Source organism: Rattus norvegicus, chromosome 5 (genome assembly GCF_036323735.1).
Source record: "Rattus norvegicus strain BN/NHsdMcwi chromosome 5, GRCr8, whole genome shotgun sequence".
NCBI classification, from domain to species: domain Eukaryota; kingdom Metazoa; phylum Chordata; class Mammalia; order Rodentia; family Muridae; genus Rattus; species Rattus norvegicus.
In genome coordinates, this window is record NC_086023.1 from 155,089,057 (window position 1) to 155,106,062 (window position 17,006).

The 17,006-nt window shown below is 46.1% G+C and overlaps 1 protein-coding gene across 7 annotated transcripts in view; it reads left to right on the plus strand.

The window, feature by feature from the left end:
• Nucleotides 1-17,006, plus strand: part of Usp48 (ubiquitin specific peptidase 48) — a 67,689-nt gene that overhangs the window by 5,537 nt on the left and 45,146 nt on the right. For all 7 annotated transcript variants that reach the window (XR_592739.4, XM_006239234.5, XM_006239235.5 and 4 more), the window contains 8 exons: nt 4,629-4,749; nt 6,010-6,166; nt 6,977-7,104; nt 7,955-8,079; nt 8,690-8,798; nt 10,345-10,478; nt 11,368-11,450; nt 15,856-16,035. Coding sequence is in view for 6 of the 7 variants with exons in the window: in XM_006239234.5 (XP_006239296.1) it covers nt 4,629-4,749; nt 6,010-6,166; nt 6,977-7,104; nt 7,955-8,079; nt 8,690-8,798; nt 10,345-10,478; nt 11,368-11,450; nt 15,856-16,035 (1,037 nt within the window). In the remaining variant the exon portion in view is untranslated. The remainder of the gene's footprint in view (nt 1-4,628; nt 4,750-6,009; nt 6,167-6,976; nt 7,105-7,954; nt 8,080-8,689; nt 8,799-10,344; nt 10,479-11,367; nt 11,451-15,855; nt 16,036-17,006) is intronic.

Sequence of the window (17,006 nt, forward strand, 5' to 3'; positions counted from 1 at the left end):
ACTTGGCTCTAAGCATCCATATGGTGGCTCAAAGCTCTCTAACTCAGTTACAGGAGATCCGATGTGTCTTACAGCCTCTCAAGGGTTCCTGCATGAACATGGTGCACAGAAAGCTTGGGGAAGCAGTTAGAGGGTCTTAGCAGTGCAGACCAGGTTCTTCTTCTCTGCCTGTGTAAAGCCTTCCATGGCTACTTGTTATTCCTGAGTAGGTTTATCCTCTCATTGGAGGGCTTGTCCTACCTGATGTGGCCCCTTTAGCTTTCCCACTTGGTGTGCTGGACGACTTCCCTAGCCTGGCTTCTTAGCTTAATCTCGCCACTTGCTGTCCTCTGCTGCAGTGAGTCCATCCATTTCTGCTTGTTCTTGGAGACTCCCAGTGGGGCAGCACTTTCCCCAGTGTGAGGCTTCTACTACAGTGCTCTGTGTTGTGTCTGCTGTTACCATAGAGCTTGTTTATCTCACAGTGAGTTTGTGCTTACCAGTTTGTTATACCTGTTCGGAGCCTTTTTTTTTTCCTTTTTTTTTTTTTTTTTTTTTTTTGAGATAGGTTAGCCTCAAATACAGCAATCCACTCTGCCTTTGAGTGCTAGGAGTAAAGGCGTGTGCGGCCACCACCCCGGTTTGAGGCATTCTTTAACGACTGGTACCTTTTGTCTTTTGTTTGTCTAAGGCATCCCTGGTGTCCTTAGTTGGGCGTCTCTGTGTTTGATAAAATATATGAACCTGCAAAGCCTTGTTGCTGTGCTTAGGTGACAAGTTTAATTATACATAATCACATTGCTTACCTCTACTCGGGTGCCTTGTGACATGTCTGGAAGGCCAGATGCTGCCAGCAGATATGTCAGTAGCACAATTAAACCGTTGTGACAGCACTACTCTGTGTATTAAACTACCCAAATGGTTCTTCACCAGCACAGGGGTCTGAAGCCAGTGCCACTTTCCATAGCTGTCACCATGGTCTATTACTCCCATTAAATGAGCTTAAAAACCTGCATGAAGGGCACACAGGGTGGCTTAGCAGGTCCTGTATCAAAAAAAGGGAGAGAGGGAGAAAAGGAAATGTCTTCATTTATTCCTCTAACAACACAAAATGCCTACAACCACATGGCGGTGTGTAAAATAAGAGGGCACCACCATTTGGAAAGCTCTAGTCACCTGAGCCCCTTCTAAGTGCTGCAGGCCAGAAAGAAGGCAGCTTAATCTCACCGGTGGGGAGGCCATCTTGTTGCTGATTTTAGACCTAATAGCAATTAGTAAGAAATTAAAGCCAAGCATAGTAACACATGCTTATGATTCCTGCTCCTGGGGTGAAAGCAGGGGATCCAGAGTCAAGACTGTGAGTTCCGAGGCCAGAGCTGGGCTACGTGAGGTTCTGTCTTAAAGGCAACAAAATAAAACTAATTTACAAATATGGCTTCTGCACCTTTAATCTCTCAAGTGCAGAGGCAGAGAGAGGAGGGTCTCTGAATCTGAGGCCACGCCAGGGCTGTACAATGAGACCCATGTCTCTGGGGGAAGGAGGACAAGGCCAGAATTACAAAGGCCAAACAGTGCAAATTACCCACACCTCTTAGTCAGCTGTGAACGTTTGTAGACCGCAGACTGTTTGCCTCCACTCTTTGAAGCTAGCTTTGGAGCCACTGAGTGAGCATGACTTCCTGTGTTGTGGAGGATGGAGAAAGATGGGGATGCCTACAAACAGCAGCAGGAGACAAGTGCTAAGCTGTCTACCAGAACTGCTTTCTGAAAGACCCCTGCGACTGTCTGCCCAGCCATATCACATGACATTCATTTGAGACAAGGTCTCACTGTGTCATCCTGGCTGGCCTAGGACTCAGAGATTGGCCTTCCTCTTTCTGAGTGCTGGATTAAAGGTGTGCACTGCCACCCCAGGCTTCATTCATTCATTTGAGAATTTCACACTCAAGTGCTGTTTATACAATTTTCATCCCAGGTTTTCCTCTCCAGCTCCTCCCATGTTCCTGCCACTCCCTCTCAACTTCTTGACTTCTTTTTTCTTTTTTTCTTTTTTTAAGACTTTATGAGTGCTCTATCTGCATGTACACCTGCACATCAGAAGAGGGCGTCAGAACTGGTTACAGATCATCAAAAGCGACCATGTAGTTGTTGGGTCAGGACCTAGGAGAGCAGCTAGTGTTAACTGTTGAGCCATCTCTCCAGCCCCGTCTTTTTATCAGTGTTTTACACGTGTACCCCTCCCCCCTCACTCACTTTCATTCTCGATCTCTCTCACCTCCACATGCATACACACACATAAATACAGCCCGTTGAGTCTACTTAATGTGGATATCTGTACATGTGTTAAAGGGGAGGGGGCTTGTCCCTGGAAGACAGCGCGCATTTATAGGACCTGGAAAGTTACTTGTTTCATAAAGATGAAATGTTCACTGTAGAGAGAATAGAACTACCAGGGTGGTTTGGAAGGTAAAACCAGTTGCTTCCAAACCTGGTGACCAGTCCCAGTTCCATTTCTGGAATCCATGTGGTGGAAGGGATATTGTTTTCTTGACCTCCTCATGCATGTGTGACACATGCCCAGCCTCGTGGGTAGGTGGGTGAGGGGTATGTGTGTTCCTTCCCTCCAGAAAGAAAATAATTCCCAAAGCAGATGGGAATAGTGTGCACTGCACTCCCAGTGTTCAGGAAGTAGAGGCAGGTAGATCGCCACAAGTCCCAGGCCAGCTAGCCAGGGCTACAACAGCAAGTTCTCAGGCTTGGGAGCAAGTGCCCTAATCCTCTCTGAACCATCTCATCTCTGGCCCCATGTTCCAGCCTTCCACTGTCAGTACAGCCTCGGGTAACCTCAAATATGCACACACACCTTAATGTGTTTGAACAGGAAAGGAGAAGCCAAGGTTCTATTACCTTCATGGCTCTAGTCTCTTTTAATCTGGGCTTGTGTGCATGACATTGACTCTTTGTGGGATGTTTCTGAGTTTGGGGTTGCTGGGTGTTTGCTCATGGGCATAGGTTTCGTGCTTTTGGCCAGAACACTTTAGAAATGAAGCTGTAACCAAGGGCCCTCCCTGGTGAGCAATTAATTGGCTGTCAGGTAGATCTGTTGTTTTCTGTGATACAACTTGATTGTTTCATTAGAGTTTGGTTTGGGTTCCTCCTCTCCATAGCTGGTTTTCCCCCCCTATTAAGAAGTGACTTTCCTCCATCTGTCCCTTTGTCTCACTATAAAATCAGTGGACTCTTTAGAGATAGGATTTCAGTGTTTAGCCCTGGAAGCTTAGTGTGTAGCCCAAGCTGGCCTTCAACTTCCTCTTACCTCTGGCTTCTGAATGCTAGAATTACACTTGTGAGCTTCTGTGGCTTCCTCTTTGTTTTTGAGATGGTGTCTTCCTTGTAGCCCCGGCTGACCAGGTCATTGCCATCCTCTGGTCTCAGCCTTCCAGGTGCTGATTATGATTGAGCGCCACCACACCCCTGTTTGGGCGTTGTACCCTTTTGTTGCTAGACTTGGTCAGTAGGTGCTATGCCCGTCCCCTTGTGGGATCCCTGTCTCCTGTTAATTGTCTTCACTGTAGGTTCATCTTACCAATTTCCCTCAGAAGCCTGAGACTTGAGTGGAGAATATTTAGAAATCAGGATTTGTTAATGAGCTTGGTTCTTGTTCCTTTGGCTTTATTTTGGGGGTACTACTAAATGAGTGCTCTGATTAATGATGGTGTTCAAGTGGCTTGGCCTTACCCCATCCCCCAACTATGAGTGTTTTATTCAGCTGAAATATGTTCTGCTTCTGTTGGTTGCTGGGTTCCTGTTTGTGTGGTGAGAAGCTGGTAACACCAAACCCACCTCAATAACCCAGGGACTCAGTACTCAGAGAGCAGCTTCACACACACCCATTAACCCACAGTCTTCTGATTCACAGTGTGCAGGTCAGTAGTGCCTTTAGACTCTGGGTTTTCTGTTTTCTCTTTCTTTTAACACAGATGAGCGACTTTATTTTCTGACTTCATCTGAACATATAGTAATCCTTTTTAAGACTCAACTATTAGGGGCTGGAGAGATGGCTCAGTGGTTAAGAGCACTGACTGCTCTTCCAAAGTCTTCAGTCTGAGTTCAATTCCCAGCAACCACATGGTGGCTCACAACCATCTGTAATGAGATCTGATGCCCTCTTCTGGTGTGTCTGAAGACAGCTACAGTGTACTCAAATCATTTTTTTTAAATTTACAGTAGTGTAGCACTGTAACACCACCAACTCCTCCATGGCTCTCCATTTCTCACACCATGTTTATCATATTTAAAAAGCTAATCTTAGGGGTTGGGGATTTAGCTCAGTGGTAGAGCGCAAGGCCCTGGGTTCGGTCCCCAGCTCCAAGGGAAAAAGAAAAAGAAAAAAAAAAAAAGCTAATCTTAGGCAGGCATTGGTGGTGCACACCTTTAATCCCAGCATTCCAGAGGCAGAGGCAGGCAGGATCTCCAGTTCAAGGCCAGCCTGGTCTACAGAGTGAGTTCCAGGACAGCCAGAGCTACACAGAGACCCTGTCCTAAGGGGTGGGGGTTGGGAGTGTAAACAAACTTAACAGCTCAGTCCCCTTCCTCTTCATTCCTGGAAGTATTTTTAACTGTGATTCTTCCTTTTTTTCTCTTTGTAGAAGAAACTGCAGAGGAAATCCGAATTGCTTAGTTGGGATTGGCGAGCACATTTGGTTAGGAGAAATAGATGAGAATAGTTTTCATAACATTGATGACCCCAACTGTGAGAGGAGGAAAAAGGTGAGTGACTGCAGTTGGCAGGACTTGGTTACTCTGGTTGTTGTTCAGTACCTTTGATCAGAAACCTGTTCACTGCACATGCACCGCAGTGGGGTGGGGCTGCATGCCATCCCTACAACTCCCTCCCCTTTTAAAAAAAGAAGAGTGAATCACCACAGCTGTCAGTGATCTCGGTGACCTGTGTAGGTGTCAGGACAGGAGACACGTGGCCACATGCATTTGAATTTCTGCTTAATTTCAGAAAGTCTAGTTAAGCCACTAGTGACATTATAGTTGTATAAAGCTACCTGTGCTAGGGATCAAACCCAGGGTCATGCGCATGCTAGTCACCATCTCTGCATACACTAGGCTGCATCCACAGCCCCCACATACTATAAAGCAGGTAATCATGCAGCATGCAAGCCCTTCGCCTGAGGCCTTGGTTTGCGTTCTACTTCTGTGTTCTGTTACCAAGCAAGTTTTACTTAGAACCTAGAAAGTCTTAAAGGAGTGGTGCTAATTCAACAAGTTGCCATAGTGGTTTTCCTTTGCTTTCTAGGGTGTTGTCTGTTTTGTGAAATATGTTTGCATTTATATATAGCACAGTTAGTGTTTAAACATATGCATTGATACTTCTAACAAACCCAGCACGCATCAGTCTGCTGTGTTGTATTGGTATTTTCTGGGTTAAAAGGGACACTTCTTTTCAGTTCAAGATCTCTGAGATAGGGCCTCCCATCCTCTTGTCTTGCAGCTCTTTTAGAAGTCCTACTAAATGCTGGTGTTTATAAGTATAGTGAGAAGCCTGTGCACACATGCTGCAGACAAACCTCTAGAAACATCTAATTTTAGGTTTACATGGCTGGAGATGGCAGTAACCACATGGTTGCTCTCTAAAGTCTTTTTGCTTTGGGCAGCCACAATAGTGGTCAAACAGAAAAGGCCTTTGAAAGGTCTGTCCCCCTGCAGCTAAGAGGGGTTCGGGTGCTCATGCCAAGTCCATGAGAAGCAGGTTTAAAAATCTTCGGTCTGTAAATTTAAAAATAATGTTCTTGGGCTGGAGAGATGGCTCAGCGTTTAAGAGCAGAGATCCTGAGTTCAAATCCCAGCAAACACATGGTGGCTCGAAACCATCTGTAATGGGATCTGATGCCCTCTTCTGGTGTGTCTGAAGACAGCTACAGTGTACATTATATGTAATAAATAAATTAAAAAAATGTTCTTTATAAATCTCTAGTTTTGTGGAGGCTAACGTTGCTACTGTAACTCTTGTTTCTGTAGAATTCGTTTGTGGGCCTGACTAATCTGGGAGCCACCTGTTACGTCAACACCTTCCTCCAGGTGTGGTTCCTCAACTTGGAGCTTCGGCAGGCGCTATACTTATGCCCAAGCACCTGTAGTGATTACACGAAGGGAGATGGTATCCGTGGAGGAAAAGGTCTGTAGCGAATGGGGAGCAGGGGCTTCCTGCTGAGGGCGTGGCCAGCCAACTCTCTCATTTGCCTGCTACAAAGGAGGAAATAGGGTTGGCTCCATGCCACGGATGACACTATAAACATTCAGGGAATCCAAAGTACATCAACCAATAAGTGAAGCTTTTTAAAAATTATTCTTCTCCAGTGAAATATTCTGGTCCTCTTCAGGTACACAAGGAATTTAAGGCCATTGCCTGCCCCCTCAAGAATACTTTTAAAACTTTGTTCTTTGGTTAGAGAGATGGATGGCTCAGCTGTTTAGAGCACTTGCTATTCTGTAAAGAACCCGCGTTCAGGTTTCCAGTATCTGTGACTCCACTTCCAGGGAGTACCAAGCACACACATGGAACACACACACGGAGCCAAAACACATACACATAAAATAAAAATACAGCATTTGGGGCTGGAGAGATGGCTCAGTAGTTAAGAGCACTGACTGCGGGGGCTGGAGAGATGGCTCAGTGGTTAAGAGCACCCGACTGCTCTTCCAGAGGTCATGAGTTCAATTCCCAGCAACCACATGGTGGCTCACAACCATCTGTAATGAGATCTGATGCCCTCTTCTGGTGTGTCTGAAGACAGCTACAGTGTACTTATATAATAAATAAATAAATCTTTAAAAAAAAAAAAAAAAGAGCACTGACTGCTCTTCCACAGGTCTGAGTTCAGTTCCCAGCAGCCACAGAGTCAGAGATTATGAGCATGTACCTCCTGCTTGGCTGGAAGTAGGTAGTTTTGTTTTTAAATGAAGCTTGCTTTTTTTCTTTTGATAGATTATGAGCCTCAGACAATTTGTGAGCATCTTCAGTACTTGTTTGCTTTGTTGCAAAACAGTAACAGACGATACATCGATCCTTCAGGATTTGTTAAAGCCTTGGGCTTGGACACTGGCCAGCAGCAGGTGAGAACAGCTTCAGTCCTGGGCTCCATGCCACCCGGCATCCTCACCTCCACGGGTGCTGAGGGGCTGAGGTGCTCCTTAGAGCTTTCTAGGGAAGATGAAGCCGGGCGCTTGTTAAAATGTAGGTTTTGACCTGGCATAGTGGCAAACACCTTTGATCCCAGTACTTGGGAGGCAGAGGCAGGGAGATGTGAGTTTGAGGCCAGCCTGGTCTACTTAGTATCAGGACACACTGATAATCTTTCTAAAAGCCACTCTGCCTTTGCTTGCTGACCAGTGTGTTCTGTGTGCTTGCCGTTCTCTTGTTTGATTTTAAGTACATGTGTGCAGACCATGTGTTCTTAGGTGGTCATGGAGGCCAGTGTGGGGGAAGGGTGTTGGGTTCTTTGGAACTGGAGAGACAGGTGGCTTTGAACTCCTGATATGGGTGCTGGGAACTGGGGGATCCTCCAGCAGAACAGCAAAAGCTTGAGTGCTGAGCCGTCTCTCCAGCCTGTGTGCTCTGTACTCTCCGGTTTTTAAAGTTGTGTTTTGTTTTTAATTTATTTTAAATGCTTGGCTGTTTTGCCTGTGTGGATGTCTGTGTACTATTGTCTCTGTCTCGTGCCTCTTCCCCGAAGAGGCTGAAAGGCGTCAGACCTTTTGGAACTGGTATTAGAGATACAGCTGCAGTACACCGGGAAGGCACTGGGCACTGAACCTGGGTATTCTTGTGCCAGAGCAGCCGTTTCTCCAGTCTGTCAACTCTGTTAAAACTGAGTCAAGTCTAGCCGTAGCCTTTGTGAGACGCTAAATTGGAAATGCAGGTAGTTTCTGAGTAGTATTTTGTTTTCATTAATTTAAACTGCAGGATGCACAAGAGTTTTCCAAGCTCTTTATGTCGCTGTTGGAAGACACTTTGTCTAAACAGAAGAACCCGGATGTTCGGAACGTCGTGCAGCAGCAGTTCTGTGGGGAGTACGCCTATGTGACAGTGTGAGTCTACTGCAGCTCTCCTGCCTGCCGTTACCTTTCATTTCAGACCCAGGTTATCACAGCGGTGGGTGACCATGGTGCCCACGGTGTTTATAGCAGTACAGTTCAGCAGGGACATGTAGAAGCAGCCACCTTGCCCATGGCAGTTGAGTGCTCCAGGGAGCTGTCTGCCTGAAGTCTTTGGCGGCTGTGTAGTGTGGGCTGAGATGTACGGTCAGAACTGGCTGGCAGGCTGAGTCTCCACCACTTGGGGAGGTTGTATGTAGTCCAAGAGAGGCTGATCCCCTGGTCAGGTTTTGTTGTTATTTTACATGTAATTTATGCGCTACAGTTTCTGTAATAATGATGGGAGCAGTGGTTCTCAACCCTCCTAATGTTTCGACCCTTTAATACAGCTCCTTATGTTGTGGTGACCCCATAAAATTATTTCATCATTGCCTTATGATGGTCCCTTTGCTGCTGTCTTGAGTAGTAACATAAACATAAATACCTGCTATACAGGACATTTGACCCGTGAGCGCCCACCATGAGAGCCGCTGGTGCAGGGTGTGTGCTGTAGTGACATGGGTGCTCTGCTCACTCTGACTTAGTGTTAATTGTTTCCTCGCAGGTGCAGTCAGTGTGGCCGAGAGTCTAAGCTCGTATCGAAGTTCTATGAACTGGAGTTAAACATCCAAGGCCACAAGCAGTTAACAGACTGCATCTCCGAGTTCCTGAAGGTACTCAATTGTCAGCATGTGTGGTTCTTCTGCTCGCTGGTGGCTCCCTGCCATTTCGGGTGGCATTTTGATTCATAGGTACATCCATTATTGGAGGCTTTCAAATGAGGTATACCTGTTTTTGTAAAGGTCCCAAGGAACTATAAAGCACCAGAGCAGTCTTCACCTTGACTTATATTTAGAGCCTTGTATGCTAATTTGTGTGTAAAGTTACAGCATATGCCCCTCCCTTGTCTCTGCTTTTTATATATTCTGAATTCTACAGAGGTGGCTCTGAGGAACCTTTGGCTATCAAGCTTGACCAGGTGGGCAGTTGTGATGGCTGCTGAACTTGGAGCACACAACTTCCTGCCTTTAAACAGCGTTGACTTTGCGTTCTCCCTTGTATACATTAGTAGCCGGAAGCCATTAATATTGTTGAGTTTATCCAGCTAAAGACTTCCCGAGTGTTCACTTAGTTGTTGACAGTTTTGGCGACAATAGGCATAGTCAGCTTCAGTGGAGGTTGGGGTGCAGTATGGCTGCTAGGGGCTCACTAAATTAACAAAAGTAGACAGAAGCAGTCATTCACCGTGGTGTAGGGAAGGATAATGCAGGGAGGGCTGGCTGTAGTCTGAAATGGGATGGTTACGGCCCCTGGGTGCTTTACAGGAAAGCAGGAGAAGGGTCTTTCTGGGCATCTGAGTCCCCAAAGCCCAAGCTGAGGTGGGACTGGGCCTGTGGTTTGAGGACAGGAAGGTATGTGTGGCATAGCACTTGAGCACATGAAGAGTGACAGAAAACAAATAGCTGGGGAGATGGTCATAGCAGAGAGGCCTGGTTGGAAGTCTGACTTGTACATCTAGTGAGACTCAAGGACCATCATGGTTGTTGTCGTGGGCCAGTCTCAAAGGACGCCTGCAGGTGCTGTCTCTTGAGAGGCTTGAAGGGTAGGGCTGCCAGGCCTGGGTTAACTGAAGTGCTGAGGAGGGCTGGCTGGCCGGCTAGAGTCAATCAAACTTCTACGCTGAGTATGAAGGCGAGAGTCTAGGGTCTGCAGGCCCGGTGAGTTGGAAGAATGTCTTTGCTAAATGGAAGAAGGCTGAGAAAGGCGGGGTTGAGAAGAACTGCTTGTGAGCTGAGGATAGACCAGGAATTCAAAGCCAGCTTAGCTACTTTAGGGAGAGACTGTTCTGTGTGGCTTGGTAGCAGAGAGGTTGCTCAGCATGTTGAATGCCAGCACCACACAGGGTACTTGCATGTGCACACACAAACACAGGTTGGTGTTAAACATGTCTCCCTTGAACATGAAGGAGGGGGAAGAACTAGAGCCATTTTTCTAGCCCTGACCTCTGAAGTAATTAAGGAGAAGCAACAGGGCTAGGGAAGCCGCAGAAGGCCGGGGAGGAGGAAGAGGAAGAGGAGGAGGAGGAGGAGGAGGGTGGTAGTGGAAGGAGTGTGGTATCTGTAGTTGGATGGAAGCTGCTAGCTCATAGTTGTGTTTTACACCAGAGCTTTCCACACTTGCACACACCCTTCCTAACTAGTCTGTCTTGTTCCTAATCAGGAAGAAAGGTTAGAAGGAGACAATCGATACTTCTGTGAAAACTGTCAAAGCAAACAGAATGCCACGCGGAAAATCCGACTTCTGAGCCTCCCTTGCACTCTGAACTTGCAGCTGATGCGTTTTGTGTTTGACCGGTGAGTCTGTGCAGGCAACTGGCAGGGGAAGACAGTGGTAGAATGGCTCACATGGAGCCTTCATGATGATGTATGGCTGGACCTTCTTGGACCCACCATCAGATGATTAATGACACAGAGACTTAGTGTATTATGTATATAGCTTAGGTCTTGGCTTAGGTTGCCTCCCAGCTAGCTCATGTGACTTAGCCTGACTCTTGAAGTGCCTGTCACACCACACGTGTTGCACCCCCGCCCACATACGTCCAACTTTCTTCCGTGTCCCACTGGCGAATGTTATACCTGGTTATTCTCCAAAAATCCTCCCTCAGCCCAGAAAAGGTTTGCCTTCCCTGTCCTGCCCAGCTTTTGGCTGTAAGCTCTTTATTAAACTAATTATCAGGTGAAGGAGGAAGAGTTTACAAAATATCATAAGAATAATAATACCAAAGTTCCCCCGGAGCCCCTATAGAATTTGCAGAGGTCTTCAAACACTGCATCCCAGCAGTGGTGCAGTAAATTCCTCAGAGGCTAGGTGTATGCGGATAGGAGCTGGAGACGCCAGGAGAATCTGTGTTTGTAACCACTGTTAATTTTCCTTAGCTTTTTAACTAAAAACCATGAGGACCTGCACTGCCTTGATTTTTTTTTTCCCTGTTTGATTGTATATAATAAAATTCTCTCCATGGGAATGCGTCTTTCATCACAAAACTAAGGTAGCTTTGCACTTGGACACACAGTCTCTGCTTCCAGCCTGAACTGTTAGGTGTGAGAACTTATCTGGAGCTCAGCCTTTGCCACTGTGCACCACACTGCGGTGGAATCTGGCTGCTGTGGGGTTGTCAAGGATCTGGCAGCCAGCGTGTGCACACCTTCCTGCGGGTTTGACTGTCTGTCTTCTTCATGGCAGGCAAACTGGACACAAGAAGAAACTTAATGCTTATATTGGCTTCTCGGAGAGCCTAGATATGGAGCCATATGTGGAGCACAAAGGTACTGTTTTTCCCGAGCTGTGACTGGTGTTAGTCTGGGAGGGAACCGTGGCCTGCTCTCCATGTGCGCAGCTGCAGTGTCCTTAAATCCCTGTTTGCAGTCTCTGTCCGAACAGCAGCTTTTTGACAAGATGTGGCTTTCATTTGTAAGAGTTCACACACGGGGTTGGGGATTTAGCTCAGTGGTAGAGCACTTGCCTAGGAAGCACAAGGCCCTGGGTTCGGTCCCCAGCTCCTAAAAAAAAGAACCAAAAAAAAAAAAAAAAAAAAAAAGAGTTCGTTCGCACACTTAAATTTTACATGTCTCACCGGATGCTGTCCTGTCTCCTTTTAAAGCTCGAAATAGAAATGTGGTCCTGTATACTGTGAAAGTGAATATCTGTATGAACCACTCAGAAAGGAGGCCATCCCAGCATCCTGCTGTCCACTGGGTGCTTACACACTGTCCCTTTTCCCTCCCGACCATCCAATATCAACTTTTCTTTTATTCTTTCTTTGGCATTACGTGTTTCCCTGGGCTTGATAGTTGGGCTCACTCTCTTTGCCTCCTGGGATATTGTCAGGCAGAGATAACATGCAATTAGTCCTGCTGCACTGCTGCTGCTCTGAGTGGGGAGGGTTCCTGGAGAAACAGCATCGCAGGTATCTCTGTCAAAGTAGAAGTTTTTAGACAACACATAAAGAAGTCTAATTGGACAGCATGAATTTTCACCTGGATTGGCGAGTCCATTTATGCTTGACCTGATTACTGATTTACCGTCACGAGGCCCCTCCCTCTTTGAATTAACAATTTAGGTTAGCGTACACATTCGTGGTTCCTTCCCTTTGTCCTCAGGGTCCTCCCTCATGTTGCTCTGTTCCACCTCTAGTGGCTCAAATCTGCTTCCCACACCTGTAGTCCTTTACCTTGTCTTCTTCCTTCTTGAGGCCTCGCCCTTCATTTGCATTTTCAAGCTCCTTGCTTCTCTAGGGGGCCACCTTAGTTACCTCAGTCCATGACTGGCAGTGTGAAAAGGGACATAGTGTCTTCTGGTCCTGCTACCTTGGGCACACTGGCCTCTGCTTATCAAACCTGGGAAGAGATTTTCCTAGAGTGGGGGCAAGTGTGAATTCCTCCCTTAGCTTTATGTCTGGGACCCTCTCCTTAGCTGTCATCACAGAGTTATTCTTGAGGACCTCCCAGACTTGGAAATTTGTGGTCTATCTGAGGCCATGAAATTTTTTCCTCTTTTCCTGCTGCTTTTCTTTGAACTAGGGAACTTTGTTTTCTTCTGAATTACGACTGTAAAAGTTCATGCTTTACTTTCACTTATGTGTGAGTGAGTGAGTGAGTGAGTGCATGTTGACTGCACAGGGGCCTGATTTTCAGAGGCCAGAACAGGGCATCAGACCTACTGAAACTGGTGATTCGGGTCCTCTGCAAGAGCAGCAATTATTCTTAATCCCTGAGCCTTCTCTTTAGCCCCTTCTTACTTTTGAGACAAAGTCTTGCTGTTTAACCTAGGCTGTCTGTCTCCCAGTGCCAGGATTTGCAGGCTCTCCCTTCTTTAAGAGCTCCCTTCCTTCTTCCTCCCTCCCCCCTTTTAGATTTATTAACTATTGTATATAAGTACACTGTCACTCTCTTCAGACACCAGAAGAGGGCATCAGATCCCATTCCAGATGGTCGTGAGCCACCATGTGGTTGCTGGGAATTGAACTCAGGACCTCTGAAAGAGCAGTCAGTGCTCTTAGCCACTGAGCCATCTCTCCAGCTGCTTTCTTTTTTTGCCACATGCTCCCACTGAACTCGGTTTTTGTCAGGCCAGGTGAGCTGCAGGAATGTATCTGTCTCCATCTATAGGGCACTGGGATTGCAGACATATACCACCCATACTTTGCCTTTTAAAATAAGTCATTTTGCGTGTGCATGTTTTTATACATGCCAGGGTGCATGTATGAAGGTCAAGGAACCACTTAAAGTTGGTTCCCTCCTTCCCTTAGGGCCCAGGGGTTAAAGTCAGGTTGTCAGGCTTGCTGGTGAGCACCTTTTCCTGCTCTTCCCCGTGCCTTGGTTTTGAAAAGCAGGTGCTGATCATCAGACCCTCGTGCTCCTGTGGCAAGAACTATGCTAACCAAGCCGTCTGTCCTTCCTGTTCTTACATCAAGCCATTGTGTATAAACATCTTTGGCTTTTGCTTTTTCTTTTTTGGTGACAGATTCCCTGTGCATGCCATCTTCTGAAAGTGTATTTTTTCTTTGTGAAACTCATTCTCAGAATGTAGGCAGCTGCTTGTGTACACTGTACTGAAGCTATCCTTCCTTGGTCTCGGCCACCACTGTTGAGTGCAGTCCTATTCTTGTCCTTGTGATCGTCTTTCTGTCATCCTGTCTTATTTAAGGTCCTTTCTTTGGTCTTAGTGTTTGCAGTATTGACTGGATTTTCCATTATTCCATTTATTTGCCCTCCTCATGGAGGCCACCTGAGTGTTTTTAGTGCAGTGTTTGTCTGCGCTCTTCTTCCTTGCTCTCAGGGTTGTGGTCAGTTGCATTTTCTACTTTCTGCCTTAAAAGTTTTTCTATTCAGGGAAACCTGGTCTGAGGGTGAGCTTCCTCTGCAGTTTTCCTTTGGTTCTGGGTATTTTGAGGTGTCCTGGCTCTTCTATGGTTTTTACCGTTAGTTAAGTAGTTTTAAGACATTTGTTTGGTTTTTAGTTAATCTACTTTTTTTTCTGTAATCATATTCTTTAGTTTTATTTTAATCTCGTTTTCTTCATACTTAATTTTTCATTTATTTTTATTACTGAAGTGAAAATCTTTTTTTTCCATTTATTATATATAAGTACACTGTAGCTGTCTTCAGACACACCAGAAGAGGGCATCAGATCCCATTACAGATGGTTGTGAGCCACCATATGGTTGCTGGGATTTGAACTCAGGACCTCAGGAAGAGCAGTCAGTGCTCTTAACCGCTGAGCCATCTCTCCAGCTCCTGGGGTCTATTCTTGTGTTCCACCTTAATTTAGTGGGGTCTGTTTCTGCTGTCACCCATATACACCAAGGCTAGCTGGCCCAAAAGCTTCCAGCCACTTCTGTCTTCTTGTCCTACCCGAGGAGCAATGGGATCCTCCGTGGCCCAATTCAGAAATATCTGCTTTTCTCCTCAGCAGTATTTTTATCTTAACCTCGAGTTTTGATGTACATTCTAGTCTTTATTGATGTCTTTCTTGCTAAGTTACAAGGGTGCTAGCTAGGATTTTGTTGTTTGGTCAACTGGTATGGTATTTTCCTCCAGTAGTAAACAGGGTCCTACATATTTGTTCTTTATTGATTGAGTGATAGACCGACTATTATAGGAACAAGATAGTGAGTTAGGTATGAAGACTTGTTACGGTAGTAATTGTCTCTGAGAGCTGTCACTTATTAGCAGTTCCAGGATCTATAGACACAGGATGGCTCCGTACAGTGTGGTTAAATTATGCTTGGTCATTGTTAGGTAGTTTTTCTTTAAGAGTTTGTTTTGGGTGATTTGTTTTTATGTGTGAGCCTGTTGTCTGTGTACGTGGACATTCCTTGTGCCTGCCAAGGTCAGAAGAAGGGGACATTAAGTCCAGTTATAGGTGGTTATGAGCCTCCCTGTGGAGGTTGAAACTATCTTTTATTTTAGTTGTGATTTTGTTTAAAGTTTGTGTTTATGTCTGAGTGTTTGGTCTGCATGCATGTTTATGTGCCATGTGTGTCTGACCCATTTTTTCTTCTTTTGAAATAGGGTCACTATTATCTATATATAGGTCAGGCTAATTTGGAATTTACAGAGATCTTCCTGGGGGGGGCAGTTTTGGGATTAAAGGTGCAAACCACCACACCTAACTTTTTCCAACCCTTAGAAGGTTTTATTGAGCTGAACATGACGGTATACAATTATACTTTCCCAACATTGAAGAAGCGGAGGCTGGTGAATTGCTGAGTTTTAAGTGCTTTCTCCATAGGGAAGTGAAGACAAGACCACACGGGCAAAATGAAGAGACTTTACCCTTTTTGTTGTGTTTTGTATTTTGGTCATTTTGAGACATGTCTAGTATTCATCCTTGCCTAGAATTTACCAAATAGCCCACACCAGCCTCTACCTTGCAGCAATCCTCTTGTTGGATTGTCACACTGTTTTTGTTTTTTAAGGCACGTATGTTTTGTAAACATCATCTTAGGTGGTCTTTGCCCAGTTGAGTTGTTTGGCTGTGCCTTCTGTTTGTCGTTATCTCAGTCTTTGGGGTGCTGAGCGGTGGGGGTGAAACCCCGGTGCTGGCTGTTAGGTATCTTGTTTGCATTCTGTCGTGCACATGAAGGACTGCAGTGATACTGGTTTATGTTCAAGCTCTCAGGCATGCTGTCCCCGAAAGCTGTGCTTATAAAGCCTTCTGTCTCTGCAGGCGGGTCCTTTGTGTACGAGCTCAGCGCGGTCCTCATCCACAGAGGAGTCAGTGCCTATTCCGGCCACTACATCGCCCACGTGAAAGACCCCCAGTCTGGAGACTGGTACAAGTTCAATGATGAGGACATAGAGAAGATGGAGGGGAAGAAACTACAGCTAGGGATTGAGGAAGATCTAGGTAAAATCTTTACGTTGTGAGTGCCCTTTTAAAACATAAATTTTGTTGATAGTGTCTGGCCCAAGATTAAGGGTTATCGGGGTCATTGAACCCCACGAGGCATCCTCTGTAGCAGTTCCTGTTTCAAGGATAACCAGACATTTTACCGCAGGGATGGCTGTGCCATGAAAGCAGGCAGGCAGAGGGATCCGCTTCAGTTACAGGGTTAGCAGGGGAAAGAAAGTTGGCTGACCAGGAGGATATTGTCTGCTAGAGGGAGACTGCGTGGTCCTGTTCCCGAGGTGAAGACTTAATAACTGTCACAGAGAAACTGGTCTGAGCCACAGTCCATGTCAGCCCTTCACCACTTCAGCTGTCACCCACCAACTTTGTTTGCCAGATGGCAGCCAGGTCTCCAACACTTACTTGCCCTTCTAGGATCCTTTTTTTTTTTTTTTTTTTTTTTTTTTTGGGTCTTTTTTTCAGAGCTGGGGACCGAACCCAGGGCCTTGCGCTTCCTAGGCAAGCGCTCTACCACTGAGCTAAATCCCCAACCGCCCTTCTAGGATCTTAACTGAAGGTTTGGTGTTTTGAACCAGGCCCCGGTTGGCCTTGAACTCTCCAGTGGCAATCCTCCTGCCTCTGGATTCCTTGTCTTTTTTTTTTTTTTTTAAATCAGTTTCTTTCATGATTTATTTTATGTATTTGAGTACACTGTTGCTGTCTTTAGACACAACAGAAGACAGCTTCTGTCTGATTCTATTAGAGATGGTTGTGAGCCACCACATGGTTGCTGGGAATTGAACTCAGTACTTCTGGAAGAGTAGCCACTGCTCTAACCCCCTGAGCCATCCATCTCTCTAGCCCTGCCAGTAAGTTTCTAGGGGGTTCCATTTCTTGATGTTGCTGGGATTCCACCCATGTGCTACCAGAGCTGGCCCTCAACCGCGTTGTCAAGGTGTCTAGTAGTGGAGGAGCGTTGGCACTCGGGC